This window comes from Bubalus bubalis, chromosome 21 (assembly GCF_019923935.1).
Source record: "Bubalus bubalis isolate 160015118507 breed Murrah chromosome 21, NDDB_SH_1, whole genome shotgun sequence".
Lineage (NCBI taxonomy): Eukaryota > Metazoa > Chordata > Mammalia > Artiodactyla > Bovidae > Bubalus > Bubalus bubalis.
In genome coordinates this window covers 59459299-59479044 of record NC_059177.1, presented here as the reverse complement: position 1 = coordinate 59479044, position 19746 = coordinate 59459299, and the positions used below count along the sequence as shown (strand labels likewise).

The 19746-nt window shown below is 48.1% G+C and overlaps 1 protein-coding gene across 1 annotated transcript in view; it reads left to right on the top strand.

Moving 5' to 3' along the window:
* KBTBD12 (kelch repeat and BTB domain containing 12) overlaps positions 1-19746 on the top strand; it is a 51833-nt gene that overhangs the window by 15620 nt on the left and 16467 nt on the right. Inside the window, exons 3-4 of the mRNA XM_006078840.4 lie at positions 721-991; positions 3854-4004. Of these exons, the coding sequence (XP_006078902.1) occupies positions 721-991; positions 3854-4004 (422 nt within the window). The remainder of the gene's footprint in view (positions 1-720; positions 992-3853; positions 4005-19746) is intronic.

Here is a 19746-nt window from a genome sequence, read left to right as displayed (position 1 = left end):
GAAGGTGAAATCCTAACCACTGGGCCACCAGGGTGGTCCCCCAGACCCCAAAACCAATTTTCCATCCTATTGGCACGTTCACCGTCTGTTTCCGGAGCCCCCGCCTGTAGACACGCGATCCTCCCTTCTCTGAATCCCCTACAGTTCAAGGCAGTGGTGAAAATATTGTCTGTAATGCTAGGAACTCTGGTTTCCTGCCTAAAATCACTGAGAAGACAGCTGTCCTGAGGGTTGATAAATGTCGGCGTTCAGTTTGTGAGCAGCCAGACAAACCTGAAGGGAAAGAGCAGTCTTTGGGTTGAAAAGAACAATCGTCCAACTTCCCTGCCCAACCTGAAGTAAAACGTCATCCTGGGGAAGAATGTAAGAGTTGGTCTAGAGCAAGTGGGGAAAATGCCTGTAACAGGTTCAGCTGTCAAACGTCTGATGCGCAGTGAGTACCCTATACGCAGAAGCTGTTCTCTGTGTAGAACACATGTAAGTTTTTCACCTGTTTCCAAACAGAACCTTTGTTTTTCTTATTTGCCATATTTTTCCTGGGGTTTTCCAGGCACGACTTAGCGATGAAATGCCAGCACGTATCACTGTCTTATACTGATGTTTCTTCCTCTCCGATTAGAAGAACCAAATCATGTTGTTTTTGGAGAAGAAACTTGTGTTTCTTTGGCAGCTTGTTTTCACGTTGAATCTAATCCCGGTTGTCTCTCTGCTAATTCACAGGTACCACGACAGAGGAAACCAGTTTTGGGAGAAGTTATGCACGGCAGAATTTCGAGAGCTCTACGCTCTGGGCGCCATCCATAACGACCTCTATGTGATAGGAGGGCAGATGAAAGTTAAAAACCAGTATCTTATCACAAACTGTGTTGATAAGTACTCTGTGGAACGGGACACCTGGAAAAGGGTGTCTCCGCTTCCTCTGCAGCTGGCGTGCCACGCAGTTGCCACAGTGAACAATAAACTCTACGTGATTGGAGGCTGGACCCCTCAGGTTGAGAGAGCTCCTGTGTGCCCACGTGGTATGGCTGCGCTGAGCCTGGCTGCTCTGCTGAAAAACGTTGCAGTCGTTGAATACTAAAAGAGGGTGGCTCGCGTTTCTGGTAACATGCTCTTTATGTTATAGAACACTAAACAGAAGACTGTAAAGCGTGACAGCGCCTCTGTCGTTGTTTAGTCACTAAGTCGAGCCCGACTCTTTGCGACCCCGTGGACCGTAGCCCGCCAGGCTCCTCTGTCCATGGGATTTCCCAGGCGAGAACGCTGGAGTGGGTTGCCATTCCCTCCTCCAGGGGGGTCTTCCTGGATCAGGATTCAAATCGCATCTCCTGCATTAGCAGGCAGGTTCTTTACCACTGAGCCGCCTGGGAAGCCTGATAAAGCAGTTTAGGGGAATGAATTTTATTTTATTTTTTAGGGGAATGAATTTTAAAGTGCGTTATTCTACACCTGACTTCACTCAGTATTTGTGCTGCGTCCCTCAAAACCCACCCATTCTCGCAGACGATGAAGGAGGCCTGTGCTGAGGGCTTATGTGTGGGAAACATCTCAGCTCGAGGCAGAGAAGTGGACCCCCGGCCCGGTTCTGTCTGCACTGCAGCTGTGTGACCGGGGGCACGTAACTCTTTGGTCTTTTTTCATATAAAGCTTCTCACTCTAACCAGGAAATTGAAATACTTATCTGCGATGTCCCAGCCATTTTCACAAGAGGGCACAGTGATTTTAAGCCCCTCTGTCTCTGCTGGGCATCAGCAGAGGGAGAGACAGAGGCCAGACTGGAGTTCGGCGAGGCAGGGCTGCAGGATGGAGGAGCCCGGGGGCTGGGACCACAGTGGCGGCTTCTCTGCGCTTTGGTGGCCCCGCCAGCGCCTGGGGCTGTCACAGAAGCCTCACCAAGCTGCCTGCTGCCCCGGCTATCCAGTGTTCGTAAAAAGATTAACCTCACTGCTCACTGCCTGTCCCCACGGCGTTGGCGTTGTTGTTTAGTCGCTGAGTCGTGTCTGAGTCTTTGCGACCCCAAGGGCTGCAGCACGCCAGGCTTCCCTGTCCTACACCGTCTCCCAGAGCTTGCTCAAACTCGTGTCCATTGAGTCGGTGACGCCATCCAACCACCTCATCCTCTGCCTCCTTCTTCTCCTGCCCTCAGTCTTTCCCAGCATCAGGGTCTTTTCCAATGAGTCAGCTCTTTGCATCAAGTGGCCAAAGCACTGGAGCTTCACACGACATAGACTAGTTTTATTTTTGCCTGTATGAGTCCTCCTTTCTCCAGATTTGCTTCATGACACCTCAGTTGTCTGATGCGTCTCTTTGCTCGTTTCATGAGCTTCCATTCTGCCTTGTAGGATGTATCACACTTGTTCTTAAAATTTTAAACCACATTTAATACATGTTGTAAATTCATGCTACGCATTGAAAATTAACTTAGATTTAATCACAGCTAGTAGCTGAAACCTGACAGAGTATTTGTAATTAAGCTTTTTCAGAGCTATTTATTACGTAGTTAATTTTGCATGAATATGCTCCAAAGAAAAGCTTTCCTTCGATTTTTTAACACTAAAGTAGAGATTAAATACTTAAATTATAAGGAAAATTAAAACAATAAAGTCAGTATTTCCTAATTTATAATGTCTTTGAACATGTGACTATTTCCTGGATAATGAAAGCCTTTGCTAATCTGTACAGAATACAATACATTAAATTGCAAGATAGTCTGGGGCTGTGATTGCGTATAGTGATTATTACCCTGAGCCAAAACTAACTGCATGACTTTCATAAGCAAGGAAATTATTTCTGTGTTGAACACCTGCACGAAAACAAAAAGCAAAAGATACTTGGTCATCTTTAGCTTGACGTCTTAGAAGTTCCTAAAAGGTTGCAGACAGAAAATATTGCTTTACCTGAAGTCTGTTACTGTTGTTGCTGGAAATTTAGGAGTAGGGAAAGCCACATACATCTATGAGTATTTAGCTTCTAATGTTTCTACTCATTATATATATATATACACACACACATTTATTATATATATATTTATATACATTTATTATATATATACATAATAAATGGGGCTTCCCTGGTGGCTCAGTGGTAAAGAATCCACCTGCCAATGCAGGACACATGGGTTTGATCCCTGATCCAGGAAGATCCCCTGGAGAAGGAAATGGCAACCCATTGCAGTATTCTTGCCTGGAAAATCCCATGGGCAGAGGAGCCTGGTGGGCTACAGTCCATGGGATCACAAAGAACTGGACATGACTCAGCGACTGAACAACAAATGTAAAATAAATACATAAAAATAACTGCAAATAATTTCTATTAATCCATGTATCTTTAAAATTAAATTCAAACCACTCCTATACTGTGGTATAAAAATACTCTCATTACTAAAACACTCAATTGTTTTTTTAGCTTTGCTGTATTTCGATTATAAAAATGTTATAAAGAAAAACGCTTTATAAATTATTAAAGTTAGTTTTTCACAAGTATTATTTAACCAACCACTATAAAGCTTGGTAAAATAAAATTACACTTTAAATAGTGTTCAATAAACCTTGGCTTGATTTTTTAAGGCTTTGCAATGCTTCATTTTTTAAAAAACGCTGTATTGTCTCCCTGCTAAAATCACAGGTTCTTTGCTAAAACCAACACCTTAGCCCCATTAGCACAGAGTATAAATCCCTCCGCTATTGACAGGGTACTTATAATCCCAAGCCTTGGGATTTGGTGTGTCTGTGAATATAAGTCACTGTAGTTAACCTCTATTTATCTTGTTGGCTGTCTGCTTTGATTAATTGCACTCATGTGCTCACAACGATCTCTAAATGGGCTGTTATTATATCGGCTGTCATATTTCATATAGATGGATCTTCCTGACGAAGAACCTGATCGATTGAGCAACAAGCTGTTGAGATACGACCCCAGCCAAGACCAATGGACGGAGCGGGCGCCCATGAAGTACTCGAAGTACCGGTTCAGCACAGCCGTGGTCAACAGTGAGATTTATGTTCTGGGTAAGGAGAAGCTAAATGCCTCCTTTTATTTTTCTCAGCAGTTTGCCTCCATGACAATGAGATCTTCTTCCTTCTCTCGTCCCAGTTCAGCTACACACACCACTATCCCCAGCTGTCTTTTATTTTCTAGAGCACAGTCAGATAAGATGACAGGAAAGTCCACTGACGTGTTGAAAGCAAAATACTTTTATCGAATTTTTCAGTCATCTGGAATCCAGTAGTGATACATCATTATATACCCACCAGGTAAAATGCTGTGAAAAGGCAATAAGCCTTTGGCCACCTTACGTGGATCAAAACATAGGCTTTAACAACCAACTGGTTGTCGGCACTAATTAAAGAAACAGGTAGAGGGTTGAAAAAATGCCACAGGTATGCCAGCCCTCTTCACTTTGCCTCACTCACCAGAATTCCACTAAGGTGTCATCAAATGATGTTTTCTCTGAATGCATTTGCCCCTTATCTCTGGAATGAGTGTGTGTGGTCTTGCGCTGGCCAATAGGGGTTGGTGAGAGGCTGGTTCCTTCCACTGAGGTGGGTCCGAGCGACCCCAGAGCATCCTTGGTGCCTCCCTGTCCTTCCCAGCCCTCGTCTAAGCTGCTTCCCTCCTCCTAACGTCACGCCAGCCTGCCTTCCCATGAGCATGGGCAGACAGGGGCTGAGACAGGCTGAGTGCACTGGTGAAATGATGCCGATTCTTTATTTCAACCCCTTCTGCAATACTGGCCAACTGGCAAAAGTAATGGGTAACAGAGAAATGGCAAAAAAAAAAAAAAAAAAAAAAGAAATATGGGCTGAAAGCAGAGCAAGGCTTTGAGTAGTTTCTTTTTCTTAAAATCTAAACGGAAGCCATTATCTCTTGGCTGCGAGCACAGCGTGAAGGAAAATTATTAAAGCACTGCAGCGTTAATAGTTGTGTGGTTTTAAGCACAAGAACGTTATGCACGTGATTCACGACTGCCTCGGTTAGGAGGCTCACTCGAGACCATAATTAAGCTTTTCCTCTGGGTATACATTTGTTGCTTTTGTTATAACCACATGCAGTGCCATCGCCCAGTAGAGATAACATCAAGCCTGGGACCAGTCTCCTGGGATTGATGTCTATGGAGCTCAAGGAGCACAGGGCCGATCTACTGATTATATTGCAGTTGGAGGCAGTCGAAAGTGGGAGAGAAGTGATTGTCGATGGAAGCGCAATGAGATTCCCAGCCCCTCCCCAGCGTGAAAACACGACTAAGCTAAACGTGAAGTAAAAACAGGGTCGTTTTTGTAACTTGTATGGAAAGGACCAGATGGTCAATACAGAAATCAGGTTGATTATATTCTTTGCAGCTAAAGAATATATACAGTCAGCAAAAACAAGACGTGGAGCTGACTGCGGCTCAGATCATGAACTCCGTATTGCAAAATTCAGACTTAAACTGAAGAAAGTAGGGAAAACCACTAGACAATTCAAGTAGGACCTAAATCACATCCCTTACAATTATACAGTGAAAGTGATTAATAGATTCTAGGGATTAGATCTGATAGACAGAGTGCCTGAAGAACTATGGACAGAGGCTCCTAACATTGTACAGGAGGTGGTGACCAAAACTATCCCAAAGAAAAGGAAATGCAAGAAGGCAAAATGAAATCTGAGGAGTTTTTACAAACAGCTGAGAAAAGAAGAGAAGCAAAAGGCAGAGGAGAAAGGGAAAGATACACCCGACTGACTGCAGAGTTCCAGAGAATAGCAAGGAGGGATGAGAAAGCCTTCCTCAGTGATCAGTGCAAAGAAAGAGGAAAAGAATAGAATGGGAAAGACTAGAGATCTCTTCAAGAAAAGCAGAAATACCAAGAGAACATTCCACGCAAAGATGGGCACAATAAATGACAGAAATGGCAAGGACCTAAAGAAGTAGACAAGATTAAGAAGAGATGACAAGGATACACAGAAGAACTGTACAAAAAAGGTCTTAATTACCTTGATAACCACGATGGTGTGATCACTCACCTAGAGCCAGACGTCCTGGAATGTGAAATCAAGTGGGCCTTAGGAAGCATCACTACAAACAAAGCTAGTGGAGGTGATGGAATTCCACCTGACCTACTTCAAATCCTAAAAGAAGATGCTGTTAAAGCGCTGCACTCAACATGCCAGCAAATTTGGAAAACTCAGCAGTGGCCACAGGACTAGAAAAGGGCAGTTTTCATTCCAAACCCAAACAAAGTCAATGCCAAAGAATGTTCAAACTACCGCACAATTGTGCTCATTTCACGTGCTAGCAAGGAAATCCTTAACATCCTTCAAGCTAGGCTTCAACAGTACATGAAGCAAGAACTTTCAGATGTACAAACAGGATTTTGAAAAGGCAGAGGAACCAGAGATCAAATTGCCAACATCCATTGGATCATAGAAAAAGCAAGGGAATTCCAGAAAAAACTTCTGCTTCATTGACTATGCTAAAGCTTTTGACCATGTGGATCACAACAAACTGTGGAAAACTCTTAAAGAGATGGAAATACCAGACCTCTTTACCTGCCTCCTGAGAAACCTGTATGCAACAGTTAGAAAAAAAGCGACAGTTAGAACCAGACGTGGAACAACAGACTCGTTCAAAATTGGGAAAGGAGTACATCTTCTGTATATTGTCACCCTGCTTATTTAACTTCTGTGCAGAGTACATCATGTGAAATGCCAGGCCAGATGAATCACAAGCTGGAATCAAGATCGCTGGGAGAAATATCAACAATCTCAGACATGCAGATGATACCACTCTAATGGCAGAAAGAGAAGAGGAACTAAAGAGCCTTTTGATAAAGGTGAAAGAAGAGAGTGAAAAAGCTGGATTAAAACTCAACATTTAAAAAACTAAAGATCATGGCATCCAGTCCCATCAGTTCAGTTCAGTTCAGTCACTCAGTCGTGTCCAACTCTTTTCGACCCCATGAATCGCAGCACGCCAGGCCTCCCTGTCCATCATCATCTCCCGGAGTTCACTTAGACTCACATCCATCGAGTCGGTGATGCCATCCAGCCATCTCATCCTCTGTCGTCCCCTTCTCCTCCTGCCCCCAATCCCTCCCAGCATCAGAGTCTTTTCCAATGAGTCAACTCTTCACATTAGGTGGCCAAAGTACTGGAGTTTCAGCTTTAACATCATTCCTTCCAAAGAAATCCCAGGGCTGATCTCCTTCAGAATGGACTGGTTGGATCTCCATGCAGTCCCATCACTTCATAGCAAATAGATGAGGGAAAAAACAGAAACAGTGACAGACTTTATTTTCTGCACTCCAAAATCACTGCAGACAGTGACGGCAGCCATGAAATTAAAAGACGTTTGCTCCTTGGAAGAAAAGCTATGACAAACCTAGATAGCGTATAACAAAGCAGAGATATCACCTTGCCAACAAAGGTCCATCTAGTCAAAGCTATGGTTTTTCTAGTAATCATGTATGGACGTGAGAGTTGAACCATAAAGAAGGCTGAGCGCCAAAGAATTGTTGCTTTCGAACTGTGTTGCTGAAAAAGACTCTTGAGAGTCCCTAGGACAACAAGGAGATCCAACCAGTCAATCCTAAAGGAAATCAACCCTGAATATTCAGTGGAAGGATGGATGCTGAAGCTCCAATTCTTTGGCCACCTGATGGGAAGAACTGACTCATTGGAAAAGACCCTGACGCTGGGAAAGATTGAAGGCGGGAGGAGAAGGGGACGACAGAGGATGAGATGGTTGGATGGCATCACCGACTCAATGGACATGAGTTTGAGCAGGCTCCAGGAGATAGTGAAGGACAGAGAAGCCTGATGTACTGCAGTCCATGGTGTCGCAGAGTCAGACATGACTTAGCAACTGAACACACACTTCTTAGTTCAAGGATTGTCCGCGGACCAGATGCTTCTGGGGGTCATCTGGAGAACCTCGGTTTAAGATCCCTAACGGGTGTGTGTCCGGTTCTGTTTACTTTCTGAAACTCTGAAAATGTTCATCCCACATTAAATCTAAATCAGCAATCTTCCATTCCAGTGCATTTTTTCTGAGACTCGTTTTTCAGATTAGAGTCCATTTACAAAAAGAATTGTTGTTTGTTGTTCAGTCGCTAAGTTGTGTCTGACTCTGCAGTTCCATGGACTGTAGTCCGCCAGGCTCCTCTGTCCATGGTATTTTCCCAGCAAGAATATTGGAGAGGGTTGCCATTTCCTTCTCCATGGGATCTTCCTGACCCAAGGATCGAACCCAGGTCTCTTGTGTTGGCAGGCAGATTCTTTGCCGCCGAGCCACCAGGGTGTGGTACCAAAAAAAGACAAGGTTTTCTGTGCCTTAACTCCTGGGTGCATCCAGGAAAGCGGAAAGTTTCCTCGAGTCTGTGTTTAAAGTCTCCTACTGGCTCACCTTAATGGGTGTTTGCATTTTGAATCTTTGTATTATTGTTACTTGTCCAGCAGCACTTAGATGATCACATGGACAAGGCCTTTGTCTGCAAAAGGTTTATCATCTTACTTACAGGAGAACACTGCCTTTAAGTGGGTGGACAGTCCAGCTTTGCAGTCTGAGTTCGCAGTAGTGGAGAAACTTTTCCTGGCGTTGGAAATTGAGAGAGTCTGTATAGCTACATTTTCCAGATAACTGATACCAGCATCTTGACCATTTTACTTATTTGGCTGGTTGGGTCTTAGCTTCGTCGTTTGGGATCTTTTGTTTGAGGTGCGTGGACTCTAGTTGTGGCATTGGGGCTCAGTAGTTACAACGCGTGGGCTTAGCTGCCCCACGACAGGCGGGATCCTCGTTCCCCGGCCAGGGATGGAACCTGCATTCCCTGCAATGCACGGTGGATTCTTTGTTTTTCAGAGTTTTCGAGATTATTTTCTTTCATGTGTGTTTCCGTGGTATTTATGTAAGTTTTCCATTTCATTTTTCAGATGATATTTATGCAAAACATGGTAAGATTCTCTGAGAAATCTTGGTTCCTTTCTTTTTAAAAAATTAATCAACTTTAATGGAGGGTAATTACTTTACAATAGTGTGGTGAGTTTTGCCACACGGGTGCACATGCGGCCACTGGAGCACCAGGGAAGTCCCCGTGCCAGCACCTTTAAGTGTCAAATTTTGGCCAACATTTTTAACTAGAAAATACCAATGTTAAGTTATCACATTCTTCTCTATCTCGTGAGAAATTACTTGGAGGGAAAGTAATAGTTACCGAAGAATCACTGAACGCTAGGTGCTGTTTCCACGCACGGTCTCAGTTTTCACAACAGCCTGGAAGGGAAGGCCTGTGTTTACTTTTATCACCCAGTGTGATTAAATCAGGATTCAGACCCAAATCTGTCCTATTTCAAAGCTAAAGTAACTTTAAAAGTGACTCGGTCATTATGAGCACCAAAGTCGCACTCCCTGCGTGTGCGTGCGGTCCCCCCTGGGTTCGAAGGACGGCTTCTGCTGGCTGCCGCGTCTCTATGGTCCTTCCTTTGCTCTTCGCTGCCGTTAGGCTTTCTTCACTTCCCACTGCCTCACGCCCCGCCCATACAAGACTGTGCAAACAACCTACCTGCATTGCCCGTGTCCGCCGTTGTGCAGACGCACAGACCGTACTGATAACGTCCTCTGGGGCCAGTAGGCCAGGTGTTTTTAGCACAGACTCCAGGTTTTGCAGAGTAAAGTTCCGATGCCCATCACAGCCCCGCTTCTGCCTCTGTTCAGGGTTTGCACCCGTGTTCTGGGCACGCAGTCTGGCCTCTGTTACGTGTGGGGGACTGTTATACACCTGGAGCCACAGGGACTGGGAAACCTCGGATCCAACTACCGCAGGGAGAGAGGTAGTCACAAGGGGCAGTCTGGGCTGTGTGACGAACGGCCTCACCTTCACCGTATTATGATTTTATAAGTCTTCTGAGTTAATCCCATCTGTACAAAAACTCCCCAGGTGTCTTCTTGGCTGAAACAAAGTTCCTCCTGCAGATAGACCCTACCCTGTAAGTTATGAATACCCTGTGCTTTCCCCGGTGGCTCAGGTGGTAAAGCGTCTGCCTGCAATGCAGGAGACCTGGGTTCCATCCCTGGGTCGGGAAGATCCCCTGGAGAAGGAAATGGCCACCCACTCCAGCATTCTTGCCTGGAGAGTCCCATGGACAGAGGAGCCTGGTGGGCTGCAGTCCATGGGGTTGCAAAGAGTCGACCACGACTGAGCAACTTCACTTTATGATTTCCAGCAAGTGGGTTCACTTCTCCGAGTCTGTTTTATTCGTTCATAAAATGAGGCACTTAAGAGAGATGAACACTGTGCTGTGTGTTCAGGTGCCCAATAAACAGTAGAGATGGTGATTATTACCATGTGAAATAAGTTGGGGAGGGAGGGCTCCCTCCGCAGTCCAATGGTTAAGGCTTCTCACTTCCCATGCAGGGGGCATGGGTTTGGTCCCTGCTTGGGGAACTAACATCCATGTGCCTCACAAAGCAACCAAAAACAAACACAACAAAACAACAACAAAACAGCTGTGTGTGTCAGCGCGTTACTCGCTCAGTCGTGTCTGACTCTTGGCGACCCCGTGGACTGTAGCCCATCAGGTTCCTCTGTCCATGGGACTCACCAGGCAAGAATGCTGGAGCGGGTGGCCATTGCCTTCTCCAGGGGATCTTCCTGACCCAGGGATGGAACCCAGGTCTCCTGCATTGCAGGCGGATTCTTGACTCTCTGAGCCACCAATTAAAAACGTGTTTTTAAAAAAGTGTCAGGGGGTGCCCTTACACTGTAGTGTCCTAACATGGCCCCAGATTATTTCCCATCTTCAGAAGCATGAGGTATTCCAGCTCCTGCCCCGGCAGGTCTCCGCGCTGGCCTCGCAGCCCAGAGGGGGCGTCCTGGTGCTGGGATCACCCGTCCCCAGGCCTTTGGAGTCAAAGGACCAGTCTTTCTACTCTCCTCCTGCCCTCCCCTCGAGGACACGCGCAGTGGCCCGGTGTCCATTCACACAGCCTGCCCCTGCATGGGGGGAATACTGACCGGGACGTATTCCTCCTGTAGGAGCTAAAGCTGCACACGTCAGACTGCCGGGCGCTCTCTCTGGCTAATGCTGCCCCTGGAGGTTTGATTCGCGTTGTAAAGATTTAAGTTAAAATCTGCACTAAATGTTTATTGTGAAAATGCCTATATTGGAAAACCACATCATGACAGACACCATGAATAATTTGAATTTAGATGAAAATGACCCCAGAAGTTACGACAGACTAGCAAAGAGTGCATTAGTAAGCTATTGGGTGGTTGTTCCTGGAAAACTACTCATTTCCTTCTTAACATACAAATACAGGCACTTCCCTGGTGGGCCAGTGGCTAAGACTCTGCACCTCCAATGCAGGGGGTCTGGGTTCGATCCCTGGTCAGGGAACTGGATCCCATATGCTGCAACTAAGACCTGACATAACGAAATAAATAAATAAATGTTTAAAAATAAAATAACAATTCAGGAAAGCATCTGTCTAGGTTGTTGCTGAAGTGATTCCACTGTTCATGCCTTTGCATGTGTATTTAGTAGGGAAGCTCTTCTGGTGGATGACTTTCTGGAGCACTTAAAATAATTTAAATAGTCTCCAGGGAGCCTTATGAGTAAAGTGCATGCACGCTCAGTCGTGTGCGACTCTTTGCGACCCCAAGGATGGTAGCCCTCCCAGCTCCTCTGTCCATGGGATTCTCCAGGCAAGAATATTGGAGTGGGTTGCCTTTTCCTCCTCCAGGGAATCTTCTCAACCCAGGGATCAAACCCGAATCTCCTGCATTGCAGGCAGATTCTTTACCACTGAGCCAATGATGCCCTTATTACAAACTCCAGGTATTTTAAATGAGCTGATTTCCACGCTGACTTTTTCCTGAGAGCTCCCTTGGGCAGCCGGTTCTCAGGAAGAGCAGGGAAGAGGGGCTGTGTCTTAACAGAACCCTGTCCATCACCAACTCACGGAGCTCACTCAAACTCATGTCCATCGAGTTGGTGATGCCATCCAGCCATCTCATCCTCTGTCGTCCCCTTCTCCTCCTGCCTTCAGTCTTTCCCAGCATCAGGGTCTTTTCCAATGAGTCAGTTCTTCGCATCAGGTGGCCAAAGAATTGGAGTTTCAGCTTCAGCATCAGTCCTTCCAATGAATATTCAGGACTGATCTCCTTTAGGATGGACTGGTTGGATCTCCTTGCAGTCCAAGGGACTCTCAAGAGTCTTCTCCAACGCCACAGCTCAAAAGCATCAATTCTTCAGTGCTCAGCTTTCTTTATGGTCCAACTCTCACATCCATACATGAATACTGGGAAAACCACAACTTTGACTAGACGGACCTTTGTCAGCAGAATAATATGCTCTCTGGGTTGGTCATGGCTTTCCTTCCAAGGAGCAAGCATCTTTTAATTTCATGGCTGCAATCACCATCCACAGTGATTTTGGAGCCCAAGAAAATAAAATCTGTCACTGTTTCCACTTTTTACCCTTATACTTCCATGAAGTGATGGGACCAGATGCCATGATCTTAGCCCCCCGACCAGGGATCACACCTGCACCCCCTGCATTGGAAGGTGACGTCTTAAGCCCTGGACTGCCAGAGAAGTCCTCTGTACACTCTTTGTGGTAAAGTTCTGAGAAAGATAAAACCTTCTGGGCTCCACCTCATTAAACCCAACTCTTGATGCTCTGTTATAAAATACTGACAGAATGTGATACCAAGGGTTCTCTCTCTGAAAACAGTTTTTGTGAGACAAACTTCAGATTCCATAGTATCAGCCACAGCTTTGAGTGCAGCGTGCTTCTTCTGCAATGACAGTTCACTATAAATGCACCTGGGGTTTTCCTCAAGTGTTTTTAAAAAGCCAAATTGGATGCCGAAGTTCCTTTAACTTGATGGGTCAGGCGAAGTCAAATATAGAAAGTGAGCCGGGAGAGCTATTTGTGGAAACGCTGAGACCTGTCCTGGGCCGGCCCCGGCAGCCACTCGACCACACCCCTGTCCGCCACACCGCAGGCCCTGGGGGTCACCCCCAAACAAGCCTCCCTTCTGCGGCTGGGTTTCCTCTCTCGCCTCTGCTTTTAAGCCTCTGCGTCTAGACCAGTGCACCCTTCAGGGTCTGGCAGGACCCACCCCTCGAGGTGGTTTGTGTGAATTGGAGGTGCTGCTCTCAGCAGGACTCTGGCCAAGTTCCCCGGACACCCAGGGGCAGAGAGCTGCCCCGCTCGTCTGGGTGTGCCTGTTCTGGCCGCCGGCCTGGCTGCTCCTCGTGACCAGTGCTCACCAACATCAGTTGATGGAACTGACCTTTCTCTCCTGCTCCTCCACCAGGGCAAAAAGCCTCAAACAGCGTCAGAGTTCCAGGCGTTGTAGGGAATTTTGCAAAGCACAGATTTTTCACTTTCCTGTCCAGGCAGCCAGCTAATACCAAGTCTCCCCACGGGGCCGTGGGGTCGTTCTCACCGGGTGATGGCACCCCTCGATGGGGGTGGTTACGTGGAAGGTTCCAGTTGCTGCAGTAAACGCGTGTCAGTGAGCAGTAATTCACCAGAGGTGAATTACATTACGAGAGGACCAAGCTTCATCATTGTTCTGATTTTGCCATTTTATGTGTTTTGATAAAATTTGAGGCAGTATTTTTTTAATGTTTTGCAAAGTAAGCTTTAAAAAACTTTTTTTTTTATTTATTTTTACTTTTTTTTTGCTGCAGCGAGCGGCATGTGAAATCTTAGTTTCTGCACCAGGGTTTGAACCTGTGCCCCCTGCATTGGAGGCACAGAGTCTTAACCACTGGGCCACCAGGGAAGTCCCCTTGAAGCAGGTTTTAAAAAATATAAACATGTCTCACATCACCCAGGCTATTCATTAATGGCAGATTCCTGGCCCCGACCTGTGGCGAATTCTGGGCTGGCAGGTCTGAAGTGGGGCCTGGGGTCTGGTCTGTGGGAAGTGCTGGGCGACTCTGGTATGAATGCCTGCAGGGATGCATGTGGCAAAGTTCAGATGCTGGTGAGGAAGGGAAGAGGAGACGCCGTGTTCATGGAGGGTGTTTTTATATGCTCACCACACTGACTAAGCCTCTGGTGCATGAGCCGCCCCGGCTGGTGTTTAGGAAAGACCAGAGGTGAAGGGACAGGGGACCCCCCTGCACAGCACGTGTCCCAGGAACACAGGTCAGGCACTGCTCAGAGCTCCCCGCGTCTGCATGTCCTCAGGGCATCTTTTGGGCCTAGAGGTACGCTTCTTAGGCTCATGCTGGACAAGGAAAGGAGGTGCCTTTTCAACGGCCAAAGCACTTCAGTGGGGAGTCCCAGTGCCCCCTTTATTCTGAGAGCAGACTTGAGTTTAGAGACACAACAGCCGAAATGGCTTTGAACCAGAGAGAAGGGCTCGCCGTGTTTTTGCGGTCAGTACCCATGAGAGGTCTTTCCAGGGAACCCTGTGAAGGGCTTTCGCCTTGATTACCTGGCCTCCTCACTGGGGAGCCCAGAATCAAGGGCTCCCAGAGGGCAGAGTTTGCCTGGGGTTCTCACTGGCGTGCTGCAGTCCACGGGGCCGCAGAGAGTCCACGTGACTGAGCGACTGAACTGAACTCACGTCACAGCTCGGCTCTAGTCACTTTAATCACTGATCTCCTACAGACCCAGAGTCGGCAGTTCCACATTTCAGTGTGGCGATTAGTGCGAACTTGCACTCTGTGGGATCGATATATAATTGTAATGCTGTATTTCTTATTTGCCTTCAATTTCCCAAGACTGAGTTTTATGCACAAAAAAACACAAACCACACACACAAAGGCCTTAGACTTGTTCTCTAGCACCTCGGAGAGACAGGAAGTAAACGTGCAAAATATACATACAGATTGCTTAAAGATAACTGGAGGGGCTTCCCTGGTGGCCCAGAGGTGAAGAGTCTGCCTGCCCGTGCAGGAGACACAGCTCTGATCCCCGGTCTGGGAAGACCCCACAGGCCTCGGAGCAACTGAGCCGGTGAGGAACAACTGCTGAAGCTCACACACCCTGGATCCCATGCTCCGCAACAGCAGAAGACACTGCAGTGAGAAATCGCAACTAGAGAAAAGCCTGCCCCGCAACTAAGACCAGCACAGCCAAAAATAAATACATGAAATTATATATACATATAAAACCAACCAGACGTGCACAGCGATTTTGACGCTGAAAGCAGAGAATGTCAGAAGCTGCTACGGTGTGAAAGCCCCGGGTGGACAGGGATGAGGCCGCTACCAAGAACAGATGAGAGATGTCTGGCGGACGCTGTCTGGGTCTCTGACTTGTTTGTGTTTGCTGAGGAGCGTAAGGGTGCAGCCAAAACCCTGGGCAGTACACTTTCTATGCTTTACTTTCATGAAAAGAGGTAAATTGCTCAAAGCCACACCAAAAGTAAGCATTCATTCAGCAAAGCAAGTCCAGGTCTGTCTTCACGCGGCCCTGGTGTACAGAGCCATCTACATCTGGGGCACGCTGTGGGAGCAGAGTCTGGGGCATGCTGTGGGAGTAGAGTGTGTAGTCACTTCTCAGTCCTTAAGAAAACCTTGACTCTGGTATCATCAGCTCACTAAGGCAGGGGTAATGTAATATATGTTTTAAAACAGCATGAAGAGTTGAAATGGAAAATTTTTAATGCTTTAAAGAAGAAGGTATCTATTTTAAAATCCTGTCATTTTTGAGTACAATGCATTATCTTCAACTAGTTTATCCTGACTCATGTATGTGATAATTTTTTAGATACTCCCTTCCTTTCCCCTTTCTTGGGTAGATATAGGAATGAGCACAAATTATCACTTTCTATAAATGATTTTATTTACACACAAGGTCAATATGCCATATGTATTAAGACTTTTTATTTTGCTGTTCTGTATAGCTTGTGGGATCTTAGTTCACTGATCAGGGATCAAACCTGGGCCCCGGCTATGAAAGCGCTAGAGTCCTAACCACTGGGCCACCAGGGAAGCCACGAGATCTTCTCTACAGTAATTATTCACCACGCACTATCAAGCCCCCTTTAGAAGAACCTCAGGGAACAGAATGATGCATACTCTGCCTTCACACTTTCCATCTGTGTGTCTATGTTTGCAAGCTGAGGAGTACATCTGATTAATGCACCTTTGCTTGCTCGCCAGACAGAGTTATTAGTATAAACTCAGCCTGTGTCCTGCAGGGTACATCCAGCCCGAGTTAGGGGAGGTCAGTGACTCTTCAGGCAGGCAGACCTGGGGGCAAAGGTGAGCCCACAGCAGACACCAACAAGCTCCATATCTGCCCCGGGAGTCCTGTATCCTTACGCAGACCGTGTTTATAATCTGACAGGAAGTGAGTGTTCAGCTGTTTGGACTTAGGGCTTGACCAGTTCCAGAAAGCTAGTCGTCACTTTGTGTTTTGACAGAAGAGTAGAAGAAGAAAACGGTACCCACGATGTGGGGAAGGGGCTGGACCACGCACGCACTCAGTTAAGTTTTGGTTCCCGACTGTCTGCCCCAGTGAGGAGCATGGGGTGCACGGGTGTGAACGAGACACCCTTCTGCTGTCCACCCTGCAGCCCAGAAAGACACACAGGAGCAGCATCTTTATAGGAACCTTGATCTCTGTTCAGAGAGGAGCAGGCGCCCGCAGGAGGGGATGGCCGCCTGCAGAGACACAACGCCTTTCTTTGGGGTGATGGTTGAGCTGAGCCTTGAAGTGGGAATTTGTCCTCCTGGGGAGGAGAGACCGTCCAGGCAGAGACCAGCCTCCACAGAGGCCCAGAGGGGAACTTCCTCACTGTTCGGGGCCCAGGCTGAGCCAGCCTGGAGCACAGGGTGCCGTGAACAGGGTGGCCAGGGAGACAGGCAGGGAGGGGAGGAGTGGGCAGAGGGATGGCTGAAAGCCAGGCACGCCTCCGGGAGATGGACAGACCCGAGACGTCTGGGGGCTCCGGCCTGAGGATGGCGAGGTGCCGGGAGGCCAGTTTCAAGGTTCTGACCTTGGCAGGTGTTCCCTTCACCCCACTGTGGGCTCAGCTCCTGGACCTGCTGGGACCTGCAGGACGAGCTGGGGAGGACGGTCAGGGCAGAAACGACGCAGAGATGGGTCAGCGTCTGGAAGAGCAGAGGGGCAAGGCGCGCTGAGGCCCACGGACACCCAGGCCTGGGCCGGAGGGAAGCCCAGCGGTTGTCCGGAATCAGCCACAGATAAGGCTGCAGCTTCTTTGGTGCCCGGGACTTGGAGCCAGAACTTCTGTCAACCGTCTGCATTCCCACTTGGTAACTGTCACACACTTCACGCACTTGAGTTTCCCTCCAAAGTCAAGCAGAGTCGAGCGCCAACCAGTGGAACTCGGTCTTTCAGCTCTTTTATTCGATTTTCCCCGATCATCTGTTTGGAAGAGCAAGCAGGCTGCTGATGGACGGGCAGGCTCAGAGGGTGAGCAGGGTGCCACACAGAGAGCAACGCTGCCCGGGTGGTGAGCCGGACACTCCTGGGCATGGCCGGGGAGTTTGTGCAGACAGGTGGCCCTGCCTTTCACCCTGTGCTGAAGGGCTTTTTTTCTTTTCTGAAAATACCCATTAGAGCCCTGCGTTAACTAACAAGGGATGAGAAGTGAGGTCATGTCTTCTGGGGTTCAGGCTTCACATCTGGAACTCCTAAATGAGAGCAGAAGAAAAGCAGAGCTCTTCCCTGGTGGCTCAGTGGCAACGAATCTGTCTGCCAATGCGGTGCAGGGGACAGAGGTTTGATTCCTGACCCGGGAAGATGCCATAAACCACGGGGCAACTAAGCCCGTGGGCCACAGCTACTGAAGCCCGCACGCCCTAGAGCCTGTGCCCTGCACCGAGAGATGCCACCGCGATGAGAAGCCCATGGACACAACTAGAGCAAAACCCATGCACAGCAATGAAGACCCAGCACAGCCATACATAAATAAATATGAATAAAGAAAGACAGCAGGCAGCCTGAGTGAGAATGACGCCGCCCGGGCATTATATTGTCGGGAAGAGACCGCACCCACACGTGAGTCAGAGCAGCCCCTCCACCCCGACCCGAGGCGGCCTCACTCCCGGACGCCCCCCCCCAACAGGATTCTCCGGCCTGTCTCCTGTGGGGCCACCTGACAGTTCCCACCCCCCGAAACGCTTGACCTGATGCACCGTGTCAGGGAGCCCGTCTCCCTGCCCGGAGGTTCAGCTTATCGCTCAGCCCTTCAGCCTCTGATCTCCTCCATCCAAACTCGAAGGAAGCGTTTAAGAGATTCGCCCCTTCAGTCAGCAAGCCGTTAATCACAGACATGCAGATAATTAAGTTGAGAGCAAGCAAACTGAAGACCTCAGCGGTTCCCGTGAACACCGGCTTACTAACACAGCGTCCTGGGACACGGAGGAGGGATGGCCATCCCCCCGGACCTGCTGCAAGCCGGCAGCTTGCTGTCGCGGGTGCATGGGAAGAAATCAAACTCCTGTCCTAGCGGTGGATACTTGGGTTTGCAACATACTTCTGCTCCTCCTCACCACTCTCCTCCTTCACGTGTAAGTTAATCTTTGCAATGCTTTACGAAACTGAAATTATTATCCAAAACTTACAGATGAGAAATTTGAGACTTAGAGAAATTATATTGCCCAAAGCTGTCCTGGTGGCTCAGACAGTAAACAATCTGTCTGCCATGGGGGCGACCTGGGTTCGGTTCCTGGGTGGGGAAGATGCCCTGGAAGAGGGTATGGCAGCCCACTCCAGGATTCCTGCCCGGAGACTTCCATGGACAGAGCAGCCTCGCAGGCTACGGTCACAAAGAGTCAGACATGACTGAGCAACCGACACGTGCACTTTCATCTTCTGTTTTCAAAAGCCCACAGATTTTTTCCAAGGCCCATGGGAGCCGGCCGCGGTGAATATATTTATTAAAGCTTGCTAAGGGACTTCCCTGGAGATCCAGGGGCTAAGACCCCTAGCTCCCAATGCAGGAGACATGGGTTCAATGCTTGATCAGGGAACATGGTCTCACATGCTGCAACTGAGACCTAAAACAACCAAATAAATAAATTTTTTTTAAACGAAAAAAAAAAAAGGCTTGTTGAGCCATGGAAGCAACTATGAGAGCTTGTCAGAAGTGCTCCAGAATCACCCTTCCTTTGGGGTCCAGCCCAGAGCGGGGCAGAATAAGCTCCTGATGGCAGCCTGTGGGGGAGGGACACAGGAGCAACCCCCACACTGCAGTCAAGGCCCCGTGGACAGCAGGTCCTAGCGGAAGTCAGGGAAGGACCACGCTCTGCCGCCCCCAGCACCTGGCCAAGACTCTGTGCGGGGAGACATTTCATCTCCGAACAGGGAAAGACCATGATGACCAAACACACAAAGAGCAGATCTTCATCTTGGTAGAAATAAAAGAGGAGAGAGAGGCACCCTCTTCTGTAATCTACCCCCTCCCACCCCAAAAGAACTACAGTTTGTATATTGCCCCAGAGGTCTGCTGACGTAGGGCTTGTGAAGAGAACTTCTGTGTGCCTGTTTCTGAATACAGGCAAGTCAGGCTCTGGTGGCACAGAAGTGAGAGATCCGGGGCGGCTCATTGAAATTCTGAAGATGCTCTGATCCCATTGCAGGATCAAAAGCCTTCTCTCTTAGTGCCGGCGCTGACATTAATAAAGACATGCTTTCGTGGGATGGTTTATCTAATCAGCCTCCACTTTCAGGTTAAGCTCAGTAAGTCGCTGGGACTAGAGGGCCACCGAGAGTGTGCTTGGTGGTGGAATCACATCCAGGGGAGACGGGGTGCGTTCGGAGATGCACCAGGGG